Genomic DNA, 25,756 nt, shown 5'->3' on the forward strand with positions numbered 1-25,756 from the left:
ACCTCTCCTTGCTTTGACTGCTAGCAGATTGCCACAGTTGTCCATAGTTTGGATGGAAGAAGCTGACTTCTGCAGGAACGTGCCAGCTGACCACTGAGGAGTAGTAAAACTTTAAAAGTGCAACGCAAACCAGAAACGGAGAATATTAGCCTTCAAAATAAAAGAAACGCCTCAGTGCAGCAGCTGAGAACAAATGGTGTTTGCAGACAAGTTGGTGTTTTCCATCAAACTGGAGTGACTGCAGCAATCCATTAACTAACCAAGGAATTGTAAGGCTTTAACCAACCAGTTGTATTTTTCCCTGGTGACAGGTGGTTACCAGAGCTCCAGTCCTGTGTGACTAAGGTCCTACTCACTTAACCCTATGACCTGTTCAAAATAGCAAAATAATTGTCATGTGACTTCAAATCCTTAGTATTATCCAAATAAATCATTTCAAACACCATTTAATTAACATCTTAGTTATGAAGATAAAAAAGTGGGTCTCTATGTTTTTTAATCAGGGTTTAATTTTTCTATCAAATTATGAAGCCAGAGATACAAAAAACACTATATTCAGCTCATATTCATATTCAGTTATTTTTTTCCTCTTTAGTTCAGAGTAATTGTTTATGTGTCTGTTTGCTAGAAAGGACATGTTCTCTTCATAACACAAACATAAAACAGTGACTCACCGGCACACTCATCCACATACCAACATACATACTAGTAATAAATAAAAACACAATATAATTTAAAAGGAGTAATATTCTTCTGTTTTCATTTTATTGTGCCACGTGTATCACCACATCTAATCAGAAAGCCTCTAATCTCTCCTCCAGCCATAAAACACATGCAGCAACACGTTGTATATGGGAAAAACAAAAAAGCAAAAGCAGTTTGAACTTATAAAGAACAGAAAAACATATACAGATTAAACACAGAGGCACTGAATTAAGCTACTAAACGAAAATATGGCCCAAAGCCTTCTATGAAGAAAGGTTGTGGCAATAAAAGGTGAACATTTTATAAACACAAAGCAGTGACTTTGTTTTGGTGATTGATGTAAATCACCTTCTAACTGGCTTAAAAAATGCCTCCACTGCCGTATGTTATCTACCTATTATTCTATTATTATTTATCTTGTTGATCACTGATTTATGTTGACTTTCAGATACTGCTGTAGTTGGTTTTTAGGCCTACCATTTCTTTTGTTGTTCATTTGTCCACATATTTTTTAAGGACCCAGTGCACACCATGGTAAGATACATTTTTGGCTCATAGCTCGTTGATACAAATTAACGGCGGTGAGACTGTCGTCTTTGGTATTTTTTGTTGTTGTTTTGAGATTCAAATTAAAAAAATAGAAACCTGTGATCTGATTTTGGAACAGATTGGTAATAACAAAGTACCTAAAGATACAACATTTAATTAAAATTAACCATCTGCTTGTTAGCAGGTTTTAAATCTCACATAAAAGCGAGGCCCTGCCATTGTGCATACATTTAATAACATTTTACCATTTTTTATGCAGAACAGAGAAACCTTGCTTTAGTAAATCTTAAATAAAGGAATAACACAACTTTGTAATTCTGCTTCCAGGATTATTTTATCACTATTATTAGTTGCATTATTTTACTTCCTTACTTCCTGTGCTGAGTCAGTTCTGCATGGCAGCTTTGGCTAACCAAGAAATGGAGCTGCAATTTTGGGAAAACTAGCAAGAAGGAACTACTGATGAGTGCAATGCTAAAATTGCATCTAGCATTGTTAAAGCAACATTTTATTGCACAAAGAGACACAGAATATCTTTTTAAAACTACCTGATCATTTTTAATAATCCTCACAGAGTCAGATGTCTTAAGTCTTTCTAGCTGAAATTTTAGGTAGGAATAACATTGCAGTATACTCACAGGACAAAACTGGGACTTAAGCATTTTCATTGCTATAACTTTTTTCGACAGATGACTGTGGTCTTTTACTGGACTGTTATTAATAATAATATCAGTGAATGTTGGCAAATTACGTAGTTTGGAAGCAAAGTTTCAGATCACACAAAGACATGAAGAAAAATCACATCCAAAAACATACAGGCACAGAAAACACGTCAAATAAAATCAAATCAAAACACACATCCAGCAAGACACATGTGGAGAATTTGGTCTTTAGGTTGATACATTCATGAAATGGAGAAGGCTAATTGTCATTTATTCAAGTACAACTCAAGCGGGTCCATCACACTTATGTTTAAAATGGAAGCAAAGATGTGCTTACTTTGACGAGCATTAGTGTACAGTTTTTCAGACATTTTAAGTTAAGCTTACAACATTTTAGGGATAAACTGTCCTTTACTGTCCTCTGAGAACTGAGTAATTATCTGATGTGTTAACACACAGCACATAATAATAATAATAATAATAATAATAATAATAATAATAATAAAATCTTGTTTAGGTATAGATTGTGCTTATCCTGATTCATCTGTACATGATTAGACACTAAAGTTGCTCTTCATGTACACTGTAGCTCTACATAATTTATGTTATTTAACAGAAAGCAACACAACATAAACAAAGAAACAAACAGACATCTTCCAGAACATGTGTGATCATAACCAAAGCTGTAATCATCAAGAACGTCGACTAGAATTAACGTAAAGCCTTTAGTCTTGGTGTTTTCTCCCAACAGACCGTTGAGCAATCATGGAGTGAGGGACGGCTTGGTTATGCAAATATTTCCCAAAGGCAGAGCTGCTTCAGTATGAAGAAATCATCTCTTTGAGCAGGTAAAGAACTACATTTCTTTAGCCGAGTAATCATTAACTCACACTTTATACCAAATCAGGTTGCCGCTTGTGCCAGGGCTAGCATGATTTTCAGGGCAACTTAATCTCAGTCTAAGGCAACGAGAATTATGGCTTTAAAAATGTATTGCACATATTTCAAACACAGTAATTTTGGACAATATTGCAATTGATGCTGAAATATTGCAGTTAGCCTTTGACCACCAGCACTGACTCAATTTGAAGATCATCAAAGGTAAAACAATCACAAGTGACAATATATATTTCAAAGTAATCAGTTATATATTAACTTATTTATTCAAAATATTAGTTAATTTATTAGCTAGCTCACTTTGAATTAAAAAAAAATGTTAAGGGTCGTTAGTTTTTGTTTTATAAACTATTTATGCTTAACTTTGTTTGACCGGTTACGTTTTACTGCTTTACCATAAATAATGTATTTTCAATCCAGTGTTTACGAAAGACTGAGGTTCGAGTTTAGTGGCAAAAAAAAAGGTAAGTATAAATGCAGATTTCAAAGTAAGCAGTAATTCCACATTATATTCTATGTCCATTTAAATATTAGCTATACTAGTAAGATTGGGAGTTTTGTATCTGAGGTTGCTTAATGTTGATCTCAAGAGAAATCTGGTTTTAGGATATGTATTAGTGGTACTGTGATTAATGTTTGAGGCCAAAACACTTAAAAGGGGTGTAGCAAGTAATCAGTCCATGGTTTGGTTCATACCTTGCTGTTTTCTTTAATTCAATTACTCTTAGGTATTTCCAGGGGACTGTCTTTGGATGATCTTTCAACACCAGACTAGCGTGCCTTAACTAGAAAGTAACAGTTCCACATGGCATCAGAAGATGGAGCTAAGTGGGAAGTGATTAATTTCTCTGAATTGATACACCTACACTGGTTAATTTAGTTTTTTGTTTGTAACGTCCAAAACGACTATTATGACAGGTAACTCCGATCCGAGAAGTCTAGAAGAAAAGACATAAAAATCTAATATTACGTGTTTCAGATACAGGATGAACTGAAGGGCTGTATAAAAGCACCATTCAAGGATTTTTTTAACTCAAGGAACAACAAAGAAGAAACTTAATGCATCTGTTATGTTGTAGATGTTTTTACCTGTTAGATTGTTTTGTTTTTGAGCTTTTTATTTCAGGCTTCTAAGAGACGATCAGCGCCACCAAAGCAGCCCTGCGTTTGAGACATAGAACGTGGACTCTGACGTACCGACAGAATAACTCAGAACTTACTAACAGCACAAATTTGTTTGTATTGCTGTTAAATGTGTGCGTTTACAGCCATTACTGCGTTGTTCTTTTAAATCTGCATATTGCCCAGTCTGTGCGAGCTTGGAAGGAGTGTACTACACCGTATCAGTGTTTCCTGTTTAAGCCACAGTCGGTGAGAAGGCTGTGATTGCTTATGCACGGACACACTTGTGCGTCGCGTGCATGTGTGGCATGTAGGAAAAGAAAAAGGCAAAGAACGTGCAAACTGCTAAAGATGAACAGTGTGTTCTAGTATTCATCTTCAGTGGTTTGCACATCACTTCCTGTTTATGATTCATAAACAAAAAAAAAGAAAATCATGTCTTCCACGATAAATAACTGAAATCATAAACAACAGATTTATATTTTGGGCCCATTCAGACAGAGAAATGCAAGGAAGCTAACACAGAGCTGCAAAAGAGAACTTGGTGACTGGATTTCCAAGACGATTTGTCAGTGACTGGGTCTCTCCTGTGGGCTGACATATAATTGCTAGTTTTTTTATCTTGTGCTTTTACATGAAAAAGTGCAGCAGTCCAATCAGATATTAGCTATGAAAGACTTCATAGTTGTTCTCCTATGCAAAGTGCCTCTGAGTGAAAGAGCCGTATGGACTCAAAAAGAGCCTGTATCAGTTTTTAAGTTACAGATAAACCTGCACTGATTGAACCATTGCTCTACCAGTGAAGTCTCTATTTTAACTGGTAGAAGAAGTGCATGTGCAAGTAATTATAATCCAATCTTTCCAAACTGCAGAAAAATAAATAAAAAATGTAAAACATAATTCAGAGGAAAAAAAAAACCCAGGTGGAGGTGTCCTCTTAAAACCCAAACACACCTCCACTTCTTTCTTCACTCCAGCTAAACAAACAGCTGCAGTCTGACTCATGTTTTTGTGTATTATGGGGTGCCGGCAGGTGATCCTTTGAGGCTGTTAAGGGCTGCGTGGATCCTGAAGTGCAGTCTGGACTCCATGGAGTAGTCCTTGTAGTTCGTCCTGATGATGACACACAATCAGAATCTCAAATAAACACGCGTTTCGCAATCCTGCCTGCGCAGGAATGTTTTGTTTGGTTAGTATTTTTTTCTAAACCACTGTAAATACCTCACTCGTGCATTTAGTGCCACCTAAACAATGCTGTTTTTCCTGTCTGCGCAGCTCGAGTTATGGTTGCAAATTTCCACTGTAGCATCCTTTATATACACTATGAAGTGTCTTGATGCATGCTCAATCATCCAGGTAAGTAAATCTCTAAAAGTTGATTCTGTTCATCTGGACGTAGCATTTTCGTTTTCTCCGAATGAAAATGAATAGAATATAAGTGTGTGTGTGTGTGTGTGTGTGTGTGTGTGTGTGTGTGTGTGTGTGTTCATTTAAAGGTATCTAAAGAGCAGCGACTCCCAAACTGTACGCTGTAGCTCCCTGGTGGGGTATTAAGGTACTTCAGGTGAGACTTGGGAAGTCATTTAAAATAAAATAAAAAGAATAAAAGAACTGAAATAGTTATTTCTTGTAATTCATTTGTAATGCTATCTAAAATGTTAAGGACAATACAATATAATTATTTCATATTTCCATTTCTATTCCAACTTTTTTGAGATATTTTGATGCCTTCAAATTTATTTATTTTTTTGTGTGTCTCATAAACGTGTGTTTATAAGATTTCCAATGATTACATTTAGTTTTTATGAAACTTTTTACCAGCATCCCAACACATGCTCTAATTGGGGTTACAGTAGAATTGCCATTAAATATGTACATTTTAGACAAATCCAATTAATCCAATGAATTAAATAAATTATATATAAATGGAGGCATGGCTGTCAGGTGGCAGAAGTAATGAAAATAAACAGGAAATGCTTCATTTTCTGTTTGTGTGATCAGCACAGTTTGGGGGCGCTGCAGATTTTCACATTACAGAGTTAGAGCAGTCTGTTTAGGAATGGCTTATAAAGAGTGTTTAAGCAGAACTTACTTGGCGTTCTCGATGTATGTGGTGGCCTTGAGGAAGTCTCCCTGTTGTTTATACAGCAGACCCAACTCATAAAGGGTGAAAGGAATCAAGTAGTGATCATATCTGATCCGACCCTCACTGAAAGTAAAGCCCATTAAAGCATTATCTTTATTTTCAGAAGGTAAACCACAGCATTAAGTGGCTACACAAGGTCGTCGGCATGCTTTTGTGTTCTTATCTGTGCTTGTGTTACCTGGAGAGCACCTGTGTGAAGCACAGCTCAGCCTGCAGTAACCTGCCCAGGTGCTTCAGGCAGAGTCCCTTCAACATCTGGACCAGACAGCTGTCATCTGTGTGAAACTCTGACGGATCTGAATGAGAGATGGACTGTTAGACATAGATTTACATAAGCTCCTAACCTTTCATTAGCCAGTAATTATTCAGCAGTAATAACCTTACATGACAACCTAACGCCTTCTGAGATAAAAGGATTCAGAATGGAGACTTAAACATATTTAGCTCCTGGAATACACCAGCTGTTTTTTGGCTGTATGTTTTAAGTCATTGTCCATCTGCATTATGAAACGCCGCCCAATCAATGTGACTACATTTCGCTGAATTTGTGCAGACAGTATGTTTCTTAACATCTCATATTCCTTCAGCTGCTTCTGTCCTGTGTCACATCATCATTAAACACTGGTGTCCCAGTGCCACCTGTAGCCACGCACGCCCAAGACATCACACTGTGTCCGCCGTGTTCTACAGATGATGTGGTGTGCTTTGGATCATGACCTGTTCCACTCCTCCTCCGTAGTATTTTTCTCACCATCATTCTGGTAGAGGTTGGTTTTGGTTTCATCTGTCCAATAAATGTTTTTCCAGAACTGTGCTGGTTTTTTTTTTAGAAATGTTTTAGCAAAATTCAATCTAGCCATCCTATTCTTGAGGCTTATAAGTGGCTTGCACCTTGCAGTGAACCCTCTGTATTTACTTTCACGCAGTCTTCTCTTCATGGTAGATTTGGATATCAACTCCTGGAGAATGTTGACGTGTTTGGCTGTTGTGAAGGGGTTTGTCTTTAGCAAGGAAACGATTCTGTGATCATCCACCACTGTTGTCTTCCGTGGATGTCCAGGTCTTTTTGCATTGCTGAGTTCACCTTTCTTTCTCAGGATGTACCAGACTTTTGCCACTCCTAATATTGTAAAAATTTCTCAGATGGGTTGTTTCTGTTTTTGCAGATTCAGGGCGGCTTGTTTCACCTACATGGAGGGCTCCTTTAACCAAATGCAAGCACCACACCTCAAATCAACTCCAGGCCTTTTATCTGCTCAATGGATAATGACATAGTGAAGGAACTGCCCACACCTCATAAACCCTTCATCCAATTTGAATGTGGACAGCAGAGTTCACACATTGTTTGTATATAAATGTATTTAGAACATGTTTCAGTAAACAGGTAAAAAAATCCAAGTATAAATGGCCTAACTGTAATAATGAGCTTACTGTATTCAAATGGCCTCCACAGTAACCAGCTCTCTCACAGATCTCTTCAATAGAGCACCTTTGAGATGTAGTCCAACAGCAGTTTCAAATCATGGATGTGAAGCTAACAAATCTGTCAAACTGTGTGGAGCTATCATGTCAACATGGTCCGAATTTTCTGAAGACTCTTTCGAACCCCTTGTTCAATCATTAACACAAAGAATTAGGGAAGTTCTCAAAGCAAAAAAGGCTCCAACAAAATGTGTCAAATGAGTGTAAAATACCCAAGCTTTATCGAAGACTTAAATGTAATTAGATTCTTAACAAAACAGCTGTGGTAACATCTTATAGCCAACTCCATGTGCACAGTTTTGTGATGTCTCAGGAGTTTTAATCAGTGTAGATGCATGAATACTAATATCAGCTGCTTACATGCAGACTTGAAATCACTAACATGAGCAAAATAGAAGCAGGCCCAGGACAGAACCCTGTGGAACGCCTGTTTTACTCTCATGAGATACTATTGGCAGCACACAGTGTTAGCAGTAGTGCTAATAGCAGAGGTGCAATGTTGAGCTCACTGGGGTCATTGCGAAGCTGCTCCTCTGCCTTCTCTATGGTTACCAGCAGGGACTCGGCACAGTCGGCTCGCTTTCCGACGATGGTGAAACCATTCCACACGTACATCATCTCCTAAAAGAGACAACAATTGTGCGTTATACTTCACTACCAGCTCATTGAGAGTTCATCACACTCAACTAACCACTCTCAAAGTAGTGAGTTTATTATGTGCATGTGAATGTTTGTGTACCAGCAAAGGGATGACCAGGGGGATGGGGTTAGCAGCTTTGTAACGCCTGGACTTCCTCACTGCAAATTTCTCCGTTGGAATGGACTTCCCAGCCAGGCGCTGTTTCAGCCCCTCCACCTGCCTACACACACACACACACACTGTCTTACTGCTAATCCTGGCCTTAAACATAGCTCGGCTCTACCTACTTCACATAGGTCGATTCAGCTCAGGGTGTTTAAAAAATACATGTAAAAAACCGGCTGACCTGAAGAGCTCCACAACATTCTCCCCCGTCTTCTTCAGCTCCTCCTCTGACATCATGCTTAAAATGGCTGCCTTCTGGTAAACATAGATAGCCTGCAGAGAGCAGGTTTTATATTGAACTATCGCAGACTTTTATGGTTCCATTTCTGTGCCTGATATATGAAACACATCTGTTTTTATTCTGAGCTTACCTTGGACCAGCGACTCTCCTTGCACAGCAAGTCAGCATATTGGTATGCCTGTTCCCACTCCTGCTGGTACGAGTGAGTCCACATGAGCTCCCAGTAACACAAGTGGTGAATCTGCTTCCACTCCTGCTGGCTGCTCACACACTCCTCGTACTTGGCCCGAGCCTAAAAGAAACACAGAACAGTTAGACCTGCTGTTCAGGTTTGTAAAGGAAGTGCAGAGGGATGGGAAAAACCAGTGAAAAGGGAAAGATTTCTATTAACTTCATTTTAATTCCACATAAAGTAGAACAGAGAACAATTTTACTTCTTTGTTTAGCTGATAAATGTGCTGAAATCCTTGCGCTGAAACGTCTAGTTTTCATTTGGACTTTGGCACTGAGGGTCTGAAAACACAGGGACAAACCTTCTCAAAGTTTCCTCGCAGCGCGGCAATGCGAGCAGAGTAGAAGAGGATTATGGAGCCCTAAAAGAAAAAACAAACATGATGTTTATTTAGTTACGGCCGAGTTTACTTAGACGACTGTTTGCGGTTTACTTACTTTGGGGTATTTCTGTTGGTATGGCTCCAGCAGAGCTTCAGCTTCCACCAGGTTCCCCTCTGCAGTTCCTGATCAAAGAGAACACAACAACATTCACTGCCTAATCTGCTAAGCAGCAGAAGATGCTTCTGGCTTTATTTAGGCCTTTGTGGTCGGACATTTGAAGCCAGATTAAGATGGTGAAGCTGAGGTTTCTCTACCAAGACTGAACCCCCCCCCCCAAAAAAAAAACATTAAAGTGTTTCCTACCCAGTATGAGTGAGACGTATGTGTGGTAGAAGAGCAGAGTCAGAACACAGAGGATTGACCGCAAACTGTGGCTGGAAGCTCCCTCTCTCAACTGGGACAAACCAAAGCCCTGCAGACAGATAGAGAAACAGTATGATTTTGTCTGTGTAGCCTATAGTGGGTTTTTAAAATGTTATTTTAAACAGAGCTTGTACTCACCCTGTTTCCTGAGAACCCGATAAACTCCAACAACCTCAAAATTCTCTGAGGGAGGAGAGACAACATCTGGAAGACAAAAAGATTTCCCTAAAATCAATCATTCAATAAAATCAACAAAATTGTGCTTTCAATGAACCATTATGTGCCAGATTCAATATAACCTGTGGATTGATGTAAAAAAAAGAAAGGATGTGGGGCCAGTGATGGTGCGTCCAACGACCAGTTCAGCTGTGAAACAAACTGGCTGAAGTGGACTCTCGTTAATCTTAAGAGCTTAAAAGGAGGTGTTTAACTGAAAAGTGACGATTCTGACTCGATTAATGAAAAAATTAGTGTAAGGACACATGAAGTATATGAAGCCGTTCATAGGTTTATAGGACTCTCACTAATATTTTTCTTTTATCTGTACTTTCACATTAAAATGCCAACCAACGTGCTTCATCAGCTGCACTGTGTGGACGTTTTAGCTGCTTCCATCCAACTAATAAAGAAAATTTGTAGATTTCTTGTAGATTATATTAAAGTAATAATATAGATAAATATACAATACAGAAAGCATTTACATTGGCCTTTTTTTGGATCCGTAAAAGTTTGACCCTCTGGCCTGATGATCCAGTGGAGAAAAAAAGATGGACACTGGATGTGCTTTATTCTGAGCGAGACGGCATCGTCCTAATTACGGCAGATTAAACCAGCATTAAACTTACCTACATTAACTGACTCCTGTGGATTAAAAAAACAACAACTCACCAGGTTGAAAGAGCCAATGCCCAGCTTGACTCCACCCTCGAACTGTCTAAATGAATCTGATTGGCCGGCCACGTCTTGAGTGGCATTGAGCACATTCTGACAGTCCCTATTGAATACATAACAATCATGTTAACAATGATATTTCTACTAAAATACATTTAAAATGTTTCATTTCCTCCATAGATCATTCACTCACTTGTAGATTTGGTAGCTGGTCCGAATCTTGATCCCTCCTTTGATGAAACTGATCATGTTCTCATCCTAGAAAAAGGAAATATAGATATAATATATAACTAAACAGCCTTATTATTAGTCTTACCAGAAGCTACTCATGAGTCATGATTCTGGCTCAAATCCTAAATGGCTTCTAACCACACACACTATAAAAGATGCAGTTTCCGAGTGTGTAAAGTGAAGCCAGTGCTCACTCATCATCACATCCATTTTCGATGGTGAAAACACTCAGCTCGAGGTTACAAAAGGCATCACAGTGGCAACAACTCAAACCAGAAGGTTTAACTGAACCCAACCTGAAAAACAGTGGACGACCCATCATGTGTCCTGAATCACCCTTCATTAATGCTGGCGTCAAGCTATGATTGATGAGGAAGCAATTTTTAATCTTTAATTTAACACTCAAAGCGTCTGTACTTCAGGTTCTCTGCCTTTTAATGTTGTTACACATTCACACGAGGAACATTTAGCAGCCACTGCGGGAACTGCGCTTTAAAGGGGCTTTCAACTAAGGTTACGTATGAAATATATATGAAACGAAAGCAAATACGTGAGCAGGCACACAGGTGAAGTTAAAGGCAGACAGCATTTCTGACCTGTACAAACGTCAGCGTTGCTTTCTGCAGCAGACATTCAGCGTAGCAAAGCTCTGCGTGCATCTCTCCTGCAAACACACCAATGCAGCACACTGACTTCCAGCTCTCTAAATTTTCTTCACTTTCTGTAGACGTCAGTGGAGTGATGTGTGGGCATGTGTTTACAAACCTTCCTGCAGGTTGGACTGCTTGCTGATCAGCCCGGACAGAGATCCGACCATCGAGTTCTTCTTCCTGAACCTAGAGAAACAACGAGGAGACGTTAAATCTCATATTTAACCAGTCTCTACTGTTGCAGTTTGAGATGACATTAAACGTTGCTGTGCATGGGGGCCTAATTGTTCTCATTTGAAAGAGACTTTGAGATGAAGAACTAAAAGTATATAAAGTATAAAATTGCGATAAAACAATTAGTAGAAAAACCTCCTGTGGGTATTCCCATTTACTGAACCTTTGTTGAGTGTTTTCTTGTAACACTATGAGGATCATTTTCCCTTTCCCCTACAGAGACAGGATTGCTTGATATAGATTGTGATTGTGATATAGCTTTTTGAAATCATATTTTTTCTCCCTCATTTTTGGAACACAAAGCTACGGTATATATAATATTCTAGAATATCTAATATCAGCGGTCTCCAACCTTTTTCGCGCCACGGACCCGTTTATGTCCGACAATATTTTCACGGACCGGCCTTTAAGGTGTTGCGGATAAATACAACAAAATAAAACCAGTACCGGTACAAAAAAGGAAGATTTATTCATAACACATGGGAAAAGACCCAGGGAAACAGAGTTAACAATAATAACGCTAAAAAAACAACGAGAAAAACCAATAAAACCAATAAAAACCATAAATTTCACACCCGAGCCTCAACTCTCGCGGCCCAGTGCCAGATGACTCACGGACCGGTACCGGTCTGTGGCCCGGGGGTTGGGGACCGCTGTCTAATATCATAAATGGCTTAAAAGACGGAGATAGCCACTGTGGCGTCACCCATTAGTTTGTGAAGCCTGGAGATTAGATTAGCGTTTTCACCTTGAACTTCTTGGTGTTCGGGACTGGCTGCCTGACAATCTAGATAACAACTTGTCAAATCAACAGCCAGTGAGTAGATCTTCGATAATTCTCCTTCATGAAACTTAGAATGAACAAAAAATTACAAAATGGATACATTTTTTATTTAATATGACCTGAAACTAATAACTGAAGCCCATAAGTTCATTGGGAAAGTGTTTTCAGAAGCCACACAGCAAGCGTACTGCTCTGTCAGAGTTCTTTAAGCTGCATGTTATTCTGAAACCACAGCTATTGCTTCCTGCAGGCCGCGAACAGGAATGTGTATTTAAGGCACTTCAGCACTGGCTTCACTTTTCAGACTTGAACGTGCCCATTATGATGCAGCCACACAGCCCGGTCACCATTCATACAGTTACTCACTGCAGTGCCACTGCGCACACACAATCTCTGATTCAGCGCCAGAATTGGAGAAGAAAATGAAATTATCTGCTGCTGATTTTCTTTATTATTCTGGACAATTCAGGGCTCAAGGATGAGTCACTTTTTCCAGACTTTTCAGCCTCAGAAATCTTTTTGCAGCCACAGTGGTCGTACCCCAGTTTGTTTCATTACGTTATTACATGTTGTGAATGGACTGAAAAGCTTCCTCGCCCAGAAACATTAAGGCTATAAACAGGAAGAAGACCATGCCTCTCACCTCTGACAGGTGTGCAACGCCTCCTTGATGGTTGCCATGGCAGTCTGGATGTCTCTGTGCTCAAAGGTCATGGTCGCCTGCATCACCAGGATGCTGCTGTATCCCAGAGCGTGGTACATGCTGTCCCTCCACCTGCGCACAGCAGCAGTCATTAATAACAGGGAGCTACGACTCCAGCAGACACTAGAGAAAGAGAGAGGTGTAACGAAGCAGCGCGAGGTAACGACTGCTGTGGTTACCATGGTTTGAGGAGATCCAGGGCTTGAGAAAACTTGTTGTTGAGGACCAGGTTGAGAGCACACTGAGTCTCCTGGATGGCAGTCTGCAAATCCATGTTACCCGCCCTACACAAAGGCAGAACCAGCAGTCAGCACAGAGCGTGACTAAAAGTGAAAGATACACAGGAAACGATCCTCACACACACACACTCAGTCTGTGCGCTGCAGGTGTGTGTGTGTGCATGTGTGTGCATGTACTCACGCAGGTATCCGATCAAAGGCATCTTCGAAGCAGTCCTGAAACACACAGAAACACAGAGTTTAGTTCTCAGCATCCTCCTCCAGGTGACAGAAAGGCCTGTGAGACGTCTGATTGGACGCGATTCTAAAGCACCACATTTCATTTGTACAATGTGTGTAATCAGCAACAAGTTTGCACTGCTCGGGAATTACTGGAAGGCTACATGACCCGAATCGTGAACCACGCCGCCATGACTCTGACCTACTCGAGGGCTCTGTGAAACCATCGGGGTCATTTCAGAACTGAACCACGAACTATTCATTCACCGCCACACACGCTGGGAACAAAAAGAAAACCATTTTTATCTCATTCTTCAAAGTGATGTAAAGAATCCATCAGGTTTCAGTCTGAATTATATCCTATAAAATAATACCAGAGTCTTTTGACTGTTAAGTAATTGTAGTTTGCGTTTAATCGAACTGCTTTAAATTTTTAGTGTAGAATGAAGTTATTTCCGACTATCCAGGCAATGTTCTATTTAATTTTTATTTATTTATTTTTTGGGTCTTGTAAATTTATTCCAGTTTTTTTTATTTTTAACCTTTCAGACACTACTTTTTGAGAGTTATTCAAGAGTTTTCGAAGCTTAAGGTGTCTGGATTTTCCAAATTGTTATCAGTGACTTCTCGAGTTGTCACAATTCAGGGCTTCCTCTTAAAAAGCCTTTGAGATTTATTCCTGAGTAATCAAGGGAATACAGGACTTATGATAAATATTCTGACAATTGTAAGAGCTTTTCAAACTTTTTGCAATTTTTCTGCCTTTTCACAATTTTGCACAAATTTCAGAGTTATTCCAGTTTTGGGGGAATAGTGTGTCAGTTTTATGGACCTCCCAGGGCTATTCGAGAGTGCCTGGATTATTCCTAAATTTCAGGTTTTTCGTTTGTTTGTGTTACTGAGACTTTTCAGCGTTTGGGGGGCGTGTTCCAAGAATGCCCTATATTCCTATACTTTTCAGTTACTATGCTGTAAAGTGTTACAGCCCCGAGAAAGCAGCCATAGAAATTAAAATATGAATAGTTGAGAGCGTTTCCATCATTCAGTGTAAGATGGTTTCTCTGAAGTCTGGAATTTGTGTTTTATATTTTAGTAAATACCTGCAGTGCTAATAAGGGTCACAAGGGTCATACATGGCTTAACATGAGTAATAACAATCATGCTGCAGAGCATTAATTCATTAGGCTAATTCAAGGTTTTCCATTCATTTCAATGCAGTCAGCGATTCAGGGAAGATTGCTGTTAGAGGAACTGCTGCCCATTGCTTAATGCTAAGACCTGAACCCTAGAATTAGGTTCGAAACTCCAGATGTTTGAAAGACAATATTTCTAGCATAAATCCAAAAACACTTTTACACACATCTACACGTGTAAGCACGACTGCAACACTTCAGAGGTCTCAACTATGAAATATAAGGATTCATATATGTGCGTAATGGTGTAAACAGATTTGTGTCCACACTACATAAGTAACATTTACACAGCATGTCAGCAGCAGGCTAATAATAGCTACACAGTGGCTCCTTACATAATAGGGTGCAGCTGCAGTCAGCGCTGTAAAGTAACTCTGCCTGCAGGCAGCAGCTTCTCACTGCTCCACATTGGAGCACTGTGACCCATCTAACCACAAAACATATATTTAAATCAAAAAGATATAAAAGAAAAGAACCAAAAAGTGAATCATTGTGAGTTAATAAGAACACAAAAATATCATAGAAATGTGGAAAAAAGCCTTGGAAAGAGAAAAGAACAAAAAGTGACAACATAAAGAAGTGAAAACAAATATACAGAGACACAAAAACACCCCAAAAAGAAGCAAGACTAGTAAACAGACAAGGTATGTAAAAGAAAAAAGCAGGAATTAGAGACATGAAGAAAATACCTATAAATAAACAAATAAATAAAAGTGCTAAACTTCAATAAAGTACCATACCACCTTTATTTATAAAGCACTTTCACATAAAACCAGGGTCCACAAAGTGCTGTTCAAATAGCACAAGCAAAGTAAAAGTAAAATAAAAAAATAAGATAAAATATGTTAAAACAAATTGAGTTAACCTCTTAATATATTTTAAGAAGCGTTTTAAACTCAGAAAGAGAAGAGGCCTGCCTAACGTGCAAGTACTAAGAAAAGACACAAGAAGTTAAGCAACAAATGAGTTTAAAGACACACTCACAGAAACAACCACAAAAAAGCAAAACAGCTAGAAAGACTTAAAAGCAATATAAATACAAAGTATCAAAATAATCACGAAAACATTCAGCAGAAACAAAAATTACTACAAAGGTGAAAAAATAAAAATGAGTACAAAAAGACTTTAAAAGTGGATCTGTTCATTTTGCCAGTGTTTTACCTCATTTTGATTGTGGTTTTCCTCTTTTTGGGGGTTATTTTATGTTGTTTTGAGGGCATATTTACTGAGAGTTCAAATGGCTTCAAAGAAACAAATTGACAAGAAAGAAAAATAAATTTAAATAAATTCACAAGAACAAAAAATAAAACATCAACAAAGAGGCAGAAAAAGTTCTTATTGCAAGCAAACCGCAACAAAAAAAAAAAAAAAACAGCACAAAAACACATTACTGAAAATAATGAAGGCCTCAAAAAATACATAATCAGAACTGACAACCAGAAAAAACTAAAAATATAGAATAAAAGAAAAAAACAAAATCAAAAAAAGAGAAAAAGTCAAAATCATGGACAAGCAAACATCGATAATAAAAGAAAAAGAAAGACTGGAATAAGTAAGACGGGATTAGCACAAAAAGTAGAAAAAAAATTAAAATATATACACGAGTAAAAAAGAAAATAACCATGAACCACCACATTTCACGCTTTGACTCATTTAAATTTAACGGTAGAATTTTTAATGAAACAACAAAGTAATGCAAGTATATCAGACGTGTCGATCAGACATGTGCACAGGAGCAAATAAAGGACATTAACATGTGCTGAGTGTCAGCATCCCTGAAGGTTAAAAATGGTTTTTACAAGAATTACAAACTCTACGGAGTGACTCTTCCTGCAGGCAACAGCTTCAAGTCTGATTTTTCTGACATGTTTACATAACTCACTACAGCCCTGTGTGTGTCTTTTACCCTGAGAGAGAGGCCTTTAAATGAAAACAATGGAAAACGAGACACAGGACAGAACACAGAAGAATAATAGGAGGCAGAAAATTACTAAAATACGAGACATAATCCCTTCAGAAGTAACATTTGTAAAAAGTTTCTTTTTAAGTTAAAAACAAAACCCCACAAAGAGAATCAATTACCTCCAATGCCCAAGAGACAAAACTAACCACACACAACAAATACAAACATGACAGAGGCCAAAAACCAACCAGAAAAAGAAATGAAATAATGGAGAAACTAAAAATGATTAAAAGTACATTAAAAAAAAGATCAAACACAATCAAAAAGACATAAAAGGCCCACAAAAAACAGAAACGATGCTATCAGAAAGAGCATAATTCCCACAAACATAGATGCAAAGAAAAATATCCAAAAAACTAACAGAAACACGTAAAATGCCATCAAAAAGAAACAAAATTCCCACAAAAAGAATTAAAGCAAATGTAAGCAAGCAGCAAAGCAGCAAGAAGCAAAATGTCAGCAAACAATGTAAAATAACCCCCAAAAAGAGGAAAACCCCAATCAAAATAAGGTAAAAAAGTATGTATGTATAATGTAGAAAGATGAAATCAAAATGAGGTAAAAAACTGACAAAATGATCAGAGTATGTAGAAAGTTTTTATTGGCTGAATTATGGACCGTGTGTTATTTTATGTGCAAGTTTTTCTCTGTTTGAAAGTGAGGTGGAGAAAATGTAGCAGATGATGGAGGAGGAGGAGGCCGGCTGCAGTCAACAGAATATTTTCACAAAACTGGAAAAGTCCAAAAGTAAAAATGTGTGAATCCAAACAGACGTTGCTTCCTAACTCTTTTCATTCCAGCAGATGCTCCGTGTGGCATTCCCCTCTCGCTCTGTCAATGTTTTGGTCTGTTTGCGACATTCATGGCTAAGGAACAGCTAGCGATCACAGTGAATAAGACCTGGTTATGTTGTAACTCAGACCTTGCCAAAGTGTGGGGCTGGGGGGGGGGGGGGGGGGGGGATGAAATGGGGGAAAAAAAAGCAAAAAAAGAAACAACAACGCTTGGACACTGCTAGCACGGGGCGCCCACAGAAACGCAAAGCAGGAGGTGAAGCATCGCTGAATATGTTTCCAAACAAACTATCTTCCAAGCCAAAGACTAGAAAATATGGTGAAGCAAATCTTCTCTTTGGTTTCACCTGCACAAGTGCCGAGGTAGGTCTCCCCTGCAGGATTGGTTTCCCCTGCGTCGGGAGCACGGACTGGGCTCTCCAAATCACAGACAAACAGTATCCCACATTCTTGATTTTTAGTTCACAAACACTTGTTGTAATGACTAACTACTCCTGACATTTTGGAGATGTTAGCTCTTTATACAGTAAAGTTACAGCTGGATACAAATAACATCCGGCTGATCCTGCCACGATTTGTTCCCTCGGTTCAAATCACGGACAAACAGTATCCCACAGCTGTTTATGTTTTTAAACCCATTTTGCACAGAGAGGCCTTTTTTGAAATATTTTTCTTGTAAAACAAAGGGGGGCCTAGCAAAAAAAGTTTGGGAACCACTGTTGTAACTACAGCTGATAAAGTTATTTAAAGCAGAAAGCTAAGTTACATTATCAGCCCCTAGCATTTGGATGAATCAGCTAATCTTACTCAAGATTTAGTTTTCTTGAAATACTTTCAGATTTGCTTGTGTTAACACCTTTGGGATGACTTATAGTGGAGACTGTGACTATGTGATTAGGTAGAGGATCATCAGGGGGTCCTTTGTCCCTCTTTGAGGGGAAACTCCCACTGGGTTTAAATCTGGGACCTTAGAACTGAAGAAGCTTCTCGGATGAGAGGTGAAACATCTTCAAGCAACTTAAAGAAGTCCAAACGCTTTTCTTTCCAAGCTCCTTAGACAGTCTGATCTCACAAATATGTTTCTGGAAGAACGGTAAAAACACACTCCTGAGGCTTGTGGAAAGACTTCCTAGAAAAGTTGAAGCCGTTATAGCTGCAACTCTCTTGGGCCAGATAGCTTTGTAGAAAACAGAGACTACAGATGAGGAACATACAACCATTTAGTGTATTAAAGAGGTTTGAGTCATCGCCAGTTTTACAGCCTAATAATCGTGAAAGTCATTAAACCTAACCCACCATATCATACCTGAGAAAGGTGGCTACGCCCAGGCATCCAGACAGGCAGCAGTGGCTTTTTTAACAACTATATTTAGATTAACCATTAAATATTAATTTTTCGACCATAAAGAGAAAAAATATTGTTATTGTTATAGGCTGGGATCAATTTGGAAGAAATATGATCCAGTACATCTAAACAACCCATAAAAAACTGAGTTTAAAAGCTCATTTAGAAGTTGCATCATTTTATTTTATAGCTTTTTATTCCTGTTATACTTTGGTAGTTAAAGAAGTCAAACTAATACCAGCAGACCAGATACCAGTGTATTGCAAACACACAAAGCAAACACAAAGAGACAAAAAAAAGACAGAAAGCCTTAAACACTGAAAATAACCACAACTAGACACTAAATGACTACACAAATATGGGGGAGAAAAACACACACAAAAAAACAGAAATGGGCAGAAAACGACTATAAAAGGTAAAAATACAGGAACAAAAACACAACCAAAACGTAACTACAAAGTAACACAACACTAACACAGAGAGACACAAACAGACTAAACTTCAACGATAGGCGACGCAGGATTTCTGAACACGTTTGAAACAATCGAGATATAAAAGTCATTGAATATTTTTATCTTTCTATTCACTGTTTGACTTTATTAAGATGTAATGGTGACTTTAATCATGTTGGGATTTTCTGATATTTACAATCAAACAAAAAACAGATTTTTCGGAAAAATCTGCGTCACTTCTGTTTGATGTTACAGAGCAGGAGAGGTCAAAGTCAGAGACGCGTCTCCTGTGACTGCAGCAGCTTCCTCATCAATTAGTCAAGGCCTGCAACTTGTGTCCAATTACCCAACGCACAAATAACCCGGCTGCACTCGAGGAGCGCCTATGGAGCGTCCTCACAGCCCCATCGGAGCCTCGGACCTCCCTTACATCCTCCAGAACCAAATCTGTGACACCTGGAGTTAACAATGATCTTCCCTGACCTCTGACCTCACATGGGGAACAGAAAGCAGACAGAGAGTGTGTTTTCTTAACCACATCCTGCAAACTGAACTGGTTGCAAACCACTACGGGATCTGAGGTGTACTTAGGCTTACCAGATGCCATTAATAACAAATTAATACATTTCATATAAACTAGTGAATCTGAATTATATTTCGTCATTTTTTGGTATTTTGTAATTATTCTTTTTGAATTCTCCCACTTTTACTCCCATTTTTTTTTACCCATGTTTGAACCCTCCCTTTTTCTCATAGTACCACCAGGAGGAAACACAACTCCAAAGGGATTTGTGTTTCCTCCTGGTCCTGCATTATTGCCAAACTCACCTCTGGGATTCCTAAAATCTGCTCTCTGGACAACCTACTGCTTCAATTAAATAAGCATAAATTAAATTATCCACTTTGCGAGTATCTGTAAAAAAAAAAAAGCCTCTGTGTTGTCTGAGGAGGGCTTCAGCAGTCAGGCTTCCTAACTGGCTGTGAGAAAGGTGTGCATTATATTCTATAAGACTGAGCTGATCTGTGTTTTCTTGGCGTTGCTCACATTCCTGTCGCGCCTTTGGGTGTGTGCACTGCATGGTAGGATGAACTTGAGATCCTGGATTCACAGACAGTCAAATGTCACAGCAAACATGCCAAAACTGACATGATTAGTAGTTTCAGTCTGAGCAGAGGCAATACCCTTGCACTGAGTGTTTTTTAAATAAAAACAGCTCGCCTCACATTATTTAGAGCTGAGCGAAAGTCAGCTGAATTCCTCTGTATTAGGATGAGTCAAGGCTGAAGGAGTCGAACACAGGAGCATTTGTCAGCTGAAATGAGGAAATGACTGGCTGAGGTGTGACGCAAGAGGGCCTTAACAGAAAAAACCAACCCATGTCATCAACCTTAATGTCTGCAGCGGGTCTATCAGGGAAAATGGTCATTTCCATCTGAATCCTTGACACCTCTTCAGAGACAAACAGGTAAAAAGGCTTTATGGAGGCTAATTGGGTGTCCTGCTTGCTAAGTTCATCTGGTAGCAAAACAAGTAGTTTTAAGGGAGCTTAAGAGCCATGGACCTATAAATATCCTACTAAAATCCCCCTGGATTTTTAGTTTTGCTGAAGTCCTTGCAGATACCCAAACTTGCAAATAAGTGAAAGTCCTCATAAAAATCTTTCTTTAGTGTGTGCGCTGAACTGAACTCCTAGACGTCTCCAATTCTCTTCACATAGCAACTTGACAAAACCCTGAAACATCTCTAAATAGAAGTTAGTACAGAGTTTCAAAAAATATCCCGATGGCCCTTCAGCCCCCTTGGCATGCTTTAGCGCTTGTCACTACCCGATCTGTACCGGAAACCCGATGTGTACCATGATGCGTGAATCTTACGTCACTTCCTCTCTTTGCCAACATTGTGACGGTTAATGTATTTGAATGGCATGGTTAGCGCCCAGTTAGCTCCTAGCATTTCTCAACAGCTCTGCCTCCTTTTCGACTGCCCGGGACATTTAAACAATGGATAATCCGTATACAAACAAAGTCGTGCTTTTCTACTCAACAGAGAGCGTTCCCCGATTGAACAACAGCGCCGTAAAATAAGAAGAATGGCGCCTAATTACAGACTTAACAATACTGACTTAGTAATGTGTCACGTGAAGATTCATCAGCCAGATTAAGTGTTTACTGACAATTGACAGTGATAGCGAACATCATCATCACTATTCCAACAATCCTCTCCTCACAGACAAGCATGAACACACTCTATCACTAAATCAAGTTTAACACACGTTTATAATGACTAGGGATGGGTATCGAAAACCGGTTCTTGTTGAGAACCGGTTCCCACTGTTTCAATTCCTTGGAATCGTTTGCCATTTTAACAAACGATTCCCTTATCGATTCCAGTCGCCCCGAATGACGTCACCACGTTGCGGAGCGTCATTTACCTGACAGGAAACACGGCGCCTAAGCTCAACGCTCAAAAGTTTGATTATACTTTACGAGAACGGATGACAACAGGGCAACTTGCAATACTTGCAAAGTAGATATTTCATTTAAGGGAGGAAACACTATGAATATGCAAAAGCATTTGCTCACAAAACACGTGATAACCTTAAATGAAGTTTTTAATTCCGCTCCGGACTCGTGAATCTCAACCCAGCAGCAGCGGTAACGTTTGCACGTCCTCTCCCGTTAATGCGGCAGGTAAATAATCAACTAACAGTGCATATTATGTTAGCGCGATCTGCCTTATTACAAAACCTGCCATTACTGTGCATTTAGGTGACCATGATGAGAGAGACAGAGTTTGGCTCAGATGCTGGCAGTTCTCGCTGCAGTCTACCGGTAGCGTCTCCTTTCAGGCCAGGATAGAAAAATGTCACCGAGCAGTGACTAAGTTTGTGGTCAAAGGCTGCCACAGCAGATGTTCCCGATTTTCGGTAAGTGAATGTGTTTAATTGTAGGCAGGGACATTACTGGATATTCTTGTGTAATTGCCACAGAACAATTTATGTTATACTTTGTTATTGCTGCAGACGAATATTTATTTTATTATTTTACATTTACAATTTTTTTCCCCGGGGACCCTGTGACACCCCATTGAAGAGCCGTAGGCTGGATCTCTTAAGATCTCACTGTTGGGTTTGTAAGGCCATGTTACTCCTCAATTTCTATCTTGTTCAAAGAGAAGATATAAAACAAAGTTCTAAGATAATCGACCTTAGTGTTCTCCTTTTTTAAAAAAAAAGAATCGATAAAGAATCGAATCGTTAAACAGAATCGAAAATGGAATCGGAATCGTGAAAATCTTATCAATACCCATCCCTAATAATGACGCTACTCCGGTTTACAATAGGGTTCATTCGCTCGGTCAGCAAGTGGCGGTATCCTTGTACAAACTGCCATTAAATGAAACAGAAGAATAAGAAAACATCTGCACATGCGTGGTACGGATCCTGTAGACCCGATTTATAACTGTCTTTGTTTTTGTCTACATTATATAGAAAGGTTTCATTATCGCACACATTTTAAGAGATACCTATTATTGTTAACACCTTAATACAGGGGTAGGGGACGTTAGTCCTTAAGAGCCGGTGTCCTGCAGGTTTTAGATCTCACCCTGGGTCACCACACCTGAATCAAATGATTAGTCCATTACCAGGCCTCTGGAGAACTTCAAGACATGTTGAGGAGGTAATTTAGCCATTTAAATCAGCTGTGTTGGATCAAGGACACATCTAAAACCTGCAGGACACCGGCTCTCGAGGCCTGGAGTTCCCTACCCCTGCCTTAACAGATACTCTGACCTGTAACTATCGTAAAATGCTTCGAAGTACACGCCTGTCGAAAATGCATGGTACGGATTGGGTTTCCGGTACAGATCGAGTAGTGACAGCTCTCTTGGTGGTCCACTTTCTCAGGATATTTTAAGAGTTTATGGAGACTTCTTTTGGTTCCGTTTCTGTTTTGGGGGTCTTTTGTGCCTATTGCTGGGTTTTGTGTCTAGTGTCTTGTGGAGATGATTTTGAATGGCTGCTTCCAAAGAACACCTGATGGTCTCTACAGCCCAGCCATATATCCAGTATACAGACCTGCTGAACCCTGTCATCTAAACTAGAAAACCTCAAAATATCCTTTAACACCATGACAAACCAGTTGATGAACTCTCTTCTACATTACAGCTGTACTGCGACACTCCCCATTTGAACAGTGTGAACCAGGGAGGGTCAGGGTGGAGGACTGGCTTTAGTGAAAACAAAGGTTAAAAATTAAACCTGGGAACTCGGTTCCCATCATGTTACCACTGACAAAGTTAGCATACTGTGAACATTTTGACTTCCTCAGCTCACTGATGTTATCTTGTCACTAGTTTGAATGTGAATGTGAATTTGAATGAATGTGGTGGTGTGAAAGTGCAGAAAAAAACCTGATATTTCCTGTGTTTACAGTGCAGGAGGCAGCCTGTGGCTGAAATCAGAGCTGTCATTTACATGAAGCTGTGCACACATGCAGACACGTGAACCAATACTATCAGCTCACTTAGCGCTGAGACATAAATCCAATAATGAGCAGGCTGCCTCCACAGCTCTACACATAACTGAGGAAATACATCCAGAGCTCAGTGAGAATCCCATATTATGACAGATCTATGGTCCCATACATTGCTCAAGGATGGCGATCAAGATAAAATGAAAAGTTACTGTGCTGCATTGTATATTTATTAATGAATTGCCCTTTGGTGCACACCCCTGTCCTCTACTTTTACCACTTAATCAAAGTCCAAATTCACTCCCCACAGCCTGCGGCACATTTAGTTCAGTTCAAAGTAAACTGTTTTTTCCCCTGTGAGTAATCATTGTAAATAAAACGGATCTGGAATAGGTGTGATGATGGGTTTTGCTGTAACTCAGCTGCCCTACATGCGTGCAGCACTGTATGTTTGGAGAATTGTATAGATTAGGATCTATTTACGGTCAGTTGGGAGTTCATTTTGCATCCATGGATACAGTCTGTGGTGACTATAGAAGCACAAACATAGGAAAAAATGAAAGTCTCACTGAAATACTACAGGAGGCTTTGTAAGGTCGATTTCAACAGAAATATAGACAGGCGTGGTGAAAAGATGAGAAAACCTGACAGAAACCGATAAGAACTACGCGTTTATGTTGCATTATTTAGAAATGGTACCACTATACAGTGATAAAACACACTATATGTACACATATCTAGCTACCAACACATATACCACATAAGGCTTTCTCCTCTAGCAGCACAGTAGCAGTAGGTTATTTTTTTGTGTTTTAACGCACATCAACATTCAGAGCTAAAGAAAGGTAGTGCTAAAAACTGCAGTTCCTCTAACGTCAGCTAGAGGCTGGCTAGTGAGACTCTAATGTTAAAACATACAGTGGAAATTGAAAGAAAAAGCTGTGCAGCTAAATTTGACCTTCATAACAACTGTAAAGGGTTATAAATGTTCATATAACTCACCTATTCAAACTATATTAATGCTAGGGGGCGTGGCCACTGTTTTTAATGACGGCTGCTTGCTAGGTTTCACTCGAGCTAATTGGAGATGCTGAACCTTGTGCTGCTTGTGCCTTTCAAAGCATTTTATTACCAACACGTCCCTTTTAGGTCCCTGCAAAAATCCAGCATGGTCGCGGCCAAAACACCAATTTTGAAGCCAAAGCCATAGCTGTGGCCATCTTTTAATACAGTCTATGCTTTCCAGCCAAACAAAGGTGTGTGTTTTTAACGCCTAACCAGTTTCTGATATCATATTCACAGTTTAGGTGTAAAATCTGTCCTTTCCAGAACTCTGATGTGACAGAGAGACTAAAACACCCTCAACAGCCTGGTGGATGTAGCCCACGTGATGTAGGTATATGAGATCAAAGTGGGAACATCATCACAAATAACTGGTTACATCACGCACTGTGGACATGTCAGTGGAAATGCGTGCGTTAAATGCGATCTCCGGCTCCCACCTCCTCCTCTGCGGCCGCTCCGTTGCCTACGTGGGCCATGTCCGCTCCCGGTGCCTGTTCTCCCTCTGGTCCGCGGGTCGCCTGGTTCCGCTACGAGGACGGGCAGAGTCCCATGACAGCTGCAGCCGAACCTCCGCTCCTCTGCGGCTGCGCACGGATCTCCTTCTGCTCCTCTGTGCTCCGTTTATTTTGATTCTTATCGCCGTAGGTCCGCTTCGTCCTTGAGTCAGGCGCGCTTCTTTGCCTCTGCTCTCTTCCGTGAAAGAAACACGGAGAGAAAACACACCTCCCACATTTCCGTTTCTCCGCCCATAGAAAATAGAAGAGAGGGAGGGAATGAAGGAGGAGAGGAGAGAGGGAGGAAACGGAGGAGGCCAGTGTTTGTGTAAGCTGATCAGGCAGAGGCGCAGATTACATGTGGGCACGGGACGGGGGCACATTAAGTGTGTAGGGGGGGGGGGGGCTCGTGTTTATTAATGGGACAAAAAAAACA

At 39.7% G+C, this 25,756-nt stretch overlaps 1 protein-coding gene across 1 annotated transcript; it reads right to left on the minus strand.

Annotated features, from left to right (window-relative positions):
- Positions 1 to 732: 732 nt before the first annotated feature.
- ttc39b (tetratricopeptide repeat domain 39B) lies at positions 733 to 25,631 on the minus strand. The gene is made up of 19 exons (XM_014413189.3): positions 25,264 to 25,631; positions 13,501 to 13,535; positions 13,260 to 13,364; positions 13,021 to 13,152; positions 11,475 to 11,545; positions 11,306 to 11,373; positions 10,672 to 10,736; positions 10,476 to 10,581; positions 9,726 to 9,791; positions 9,528 to 9,636; positions 9,279 to 9,346; positions 9,143 to 9,202; positions 8,740 to 8,901; positions 8,550 to 8,641; positions 8,303 to 8,423; positions 8,073 to 8,184; positions 6,260 to 6,377; positions 6,028 to 6,144; positions 733 to 5,048 (listed from the first exon to the last, which is right to left on the minus strand). Exons 1-19 carry the CDS (start codon positions 25,300 to 25,302, stop codon positions 4,952 to 4,954), a joined length of 1,743 nt encoding a protein of 580 aa, XP_014268675.3. The 5' UTR covers positions 25,303 to 25,631; the 3' UTR covers positions 733 to 4,951.
- Positions 25,632 to 25,756: the final 125 nt, after the last annotated feature.

The sequence above is a fragment of the Maylandia zebra genome, linkage group LG3 (assembly GCF_041146795.1).
Source record: "Maylandia zebra isolate NMK-2024a linkage group LG3, Mzebra_GT3a, whole genome shotgun sequence".
NCBI classification, from domain to species: domain Eukaryota; kingdom Metazoa; phylum Chordata; class Actinopteri; order Cichliformes; family Cichlidae; genus Maylandia; species Maylandia zebra.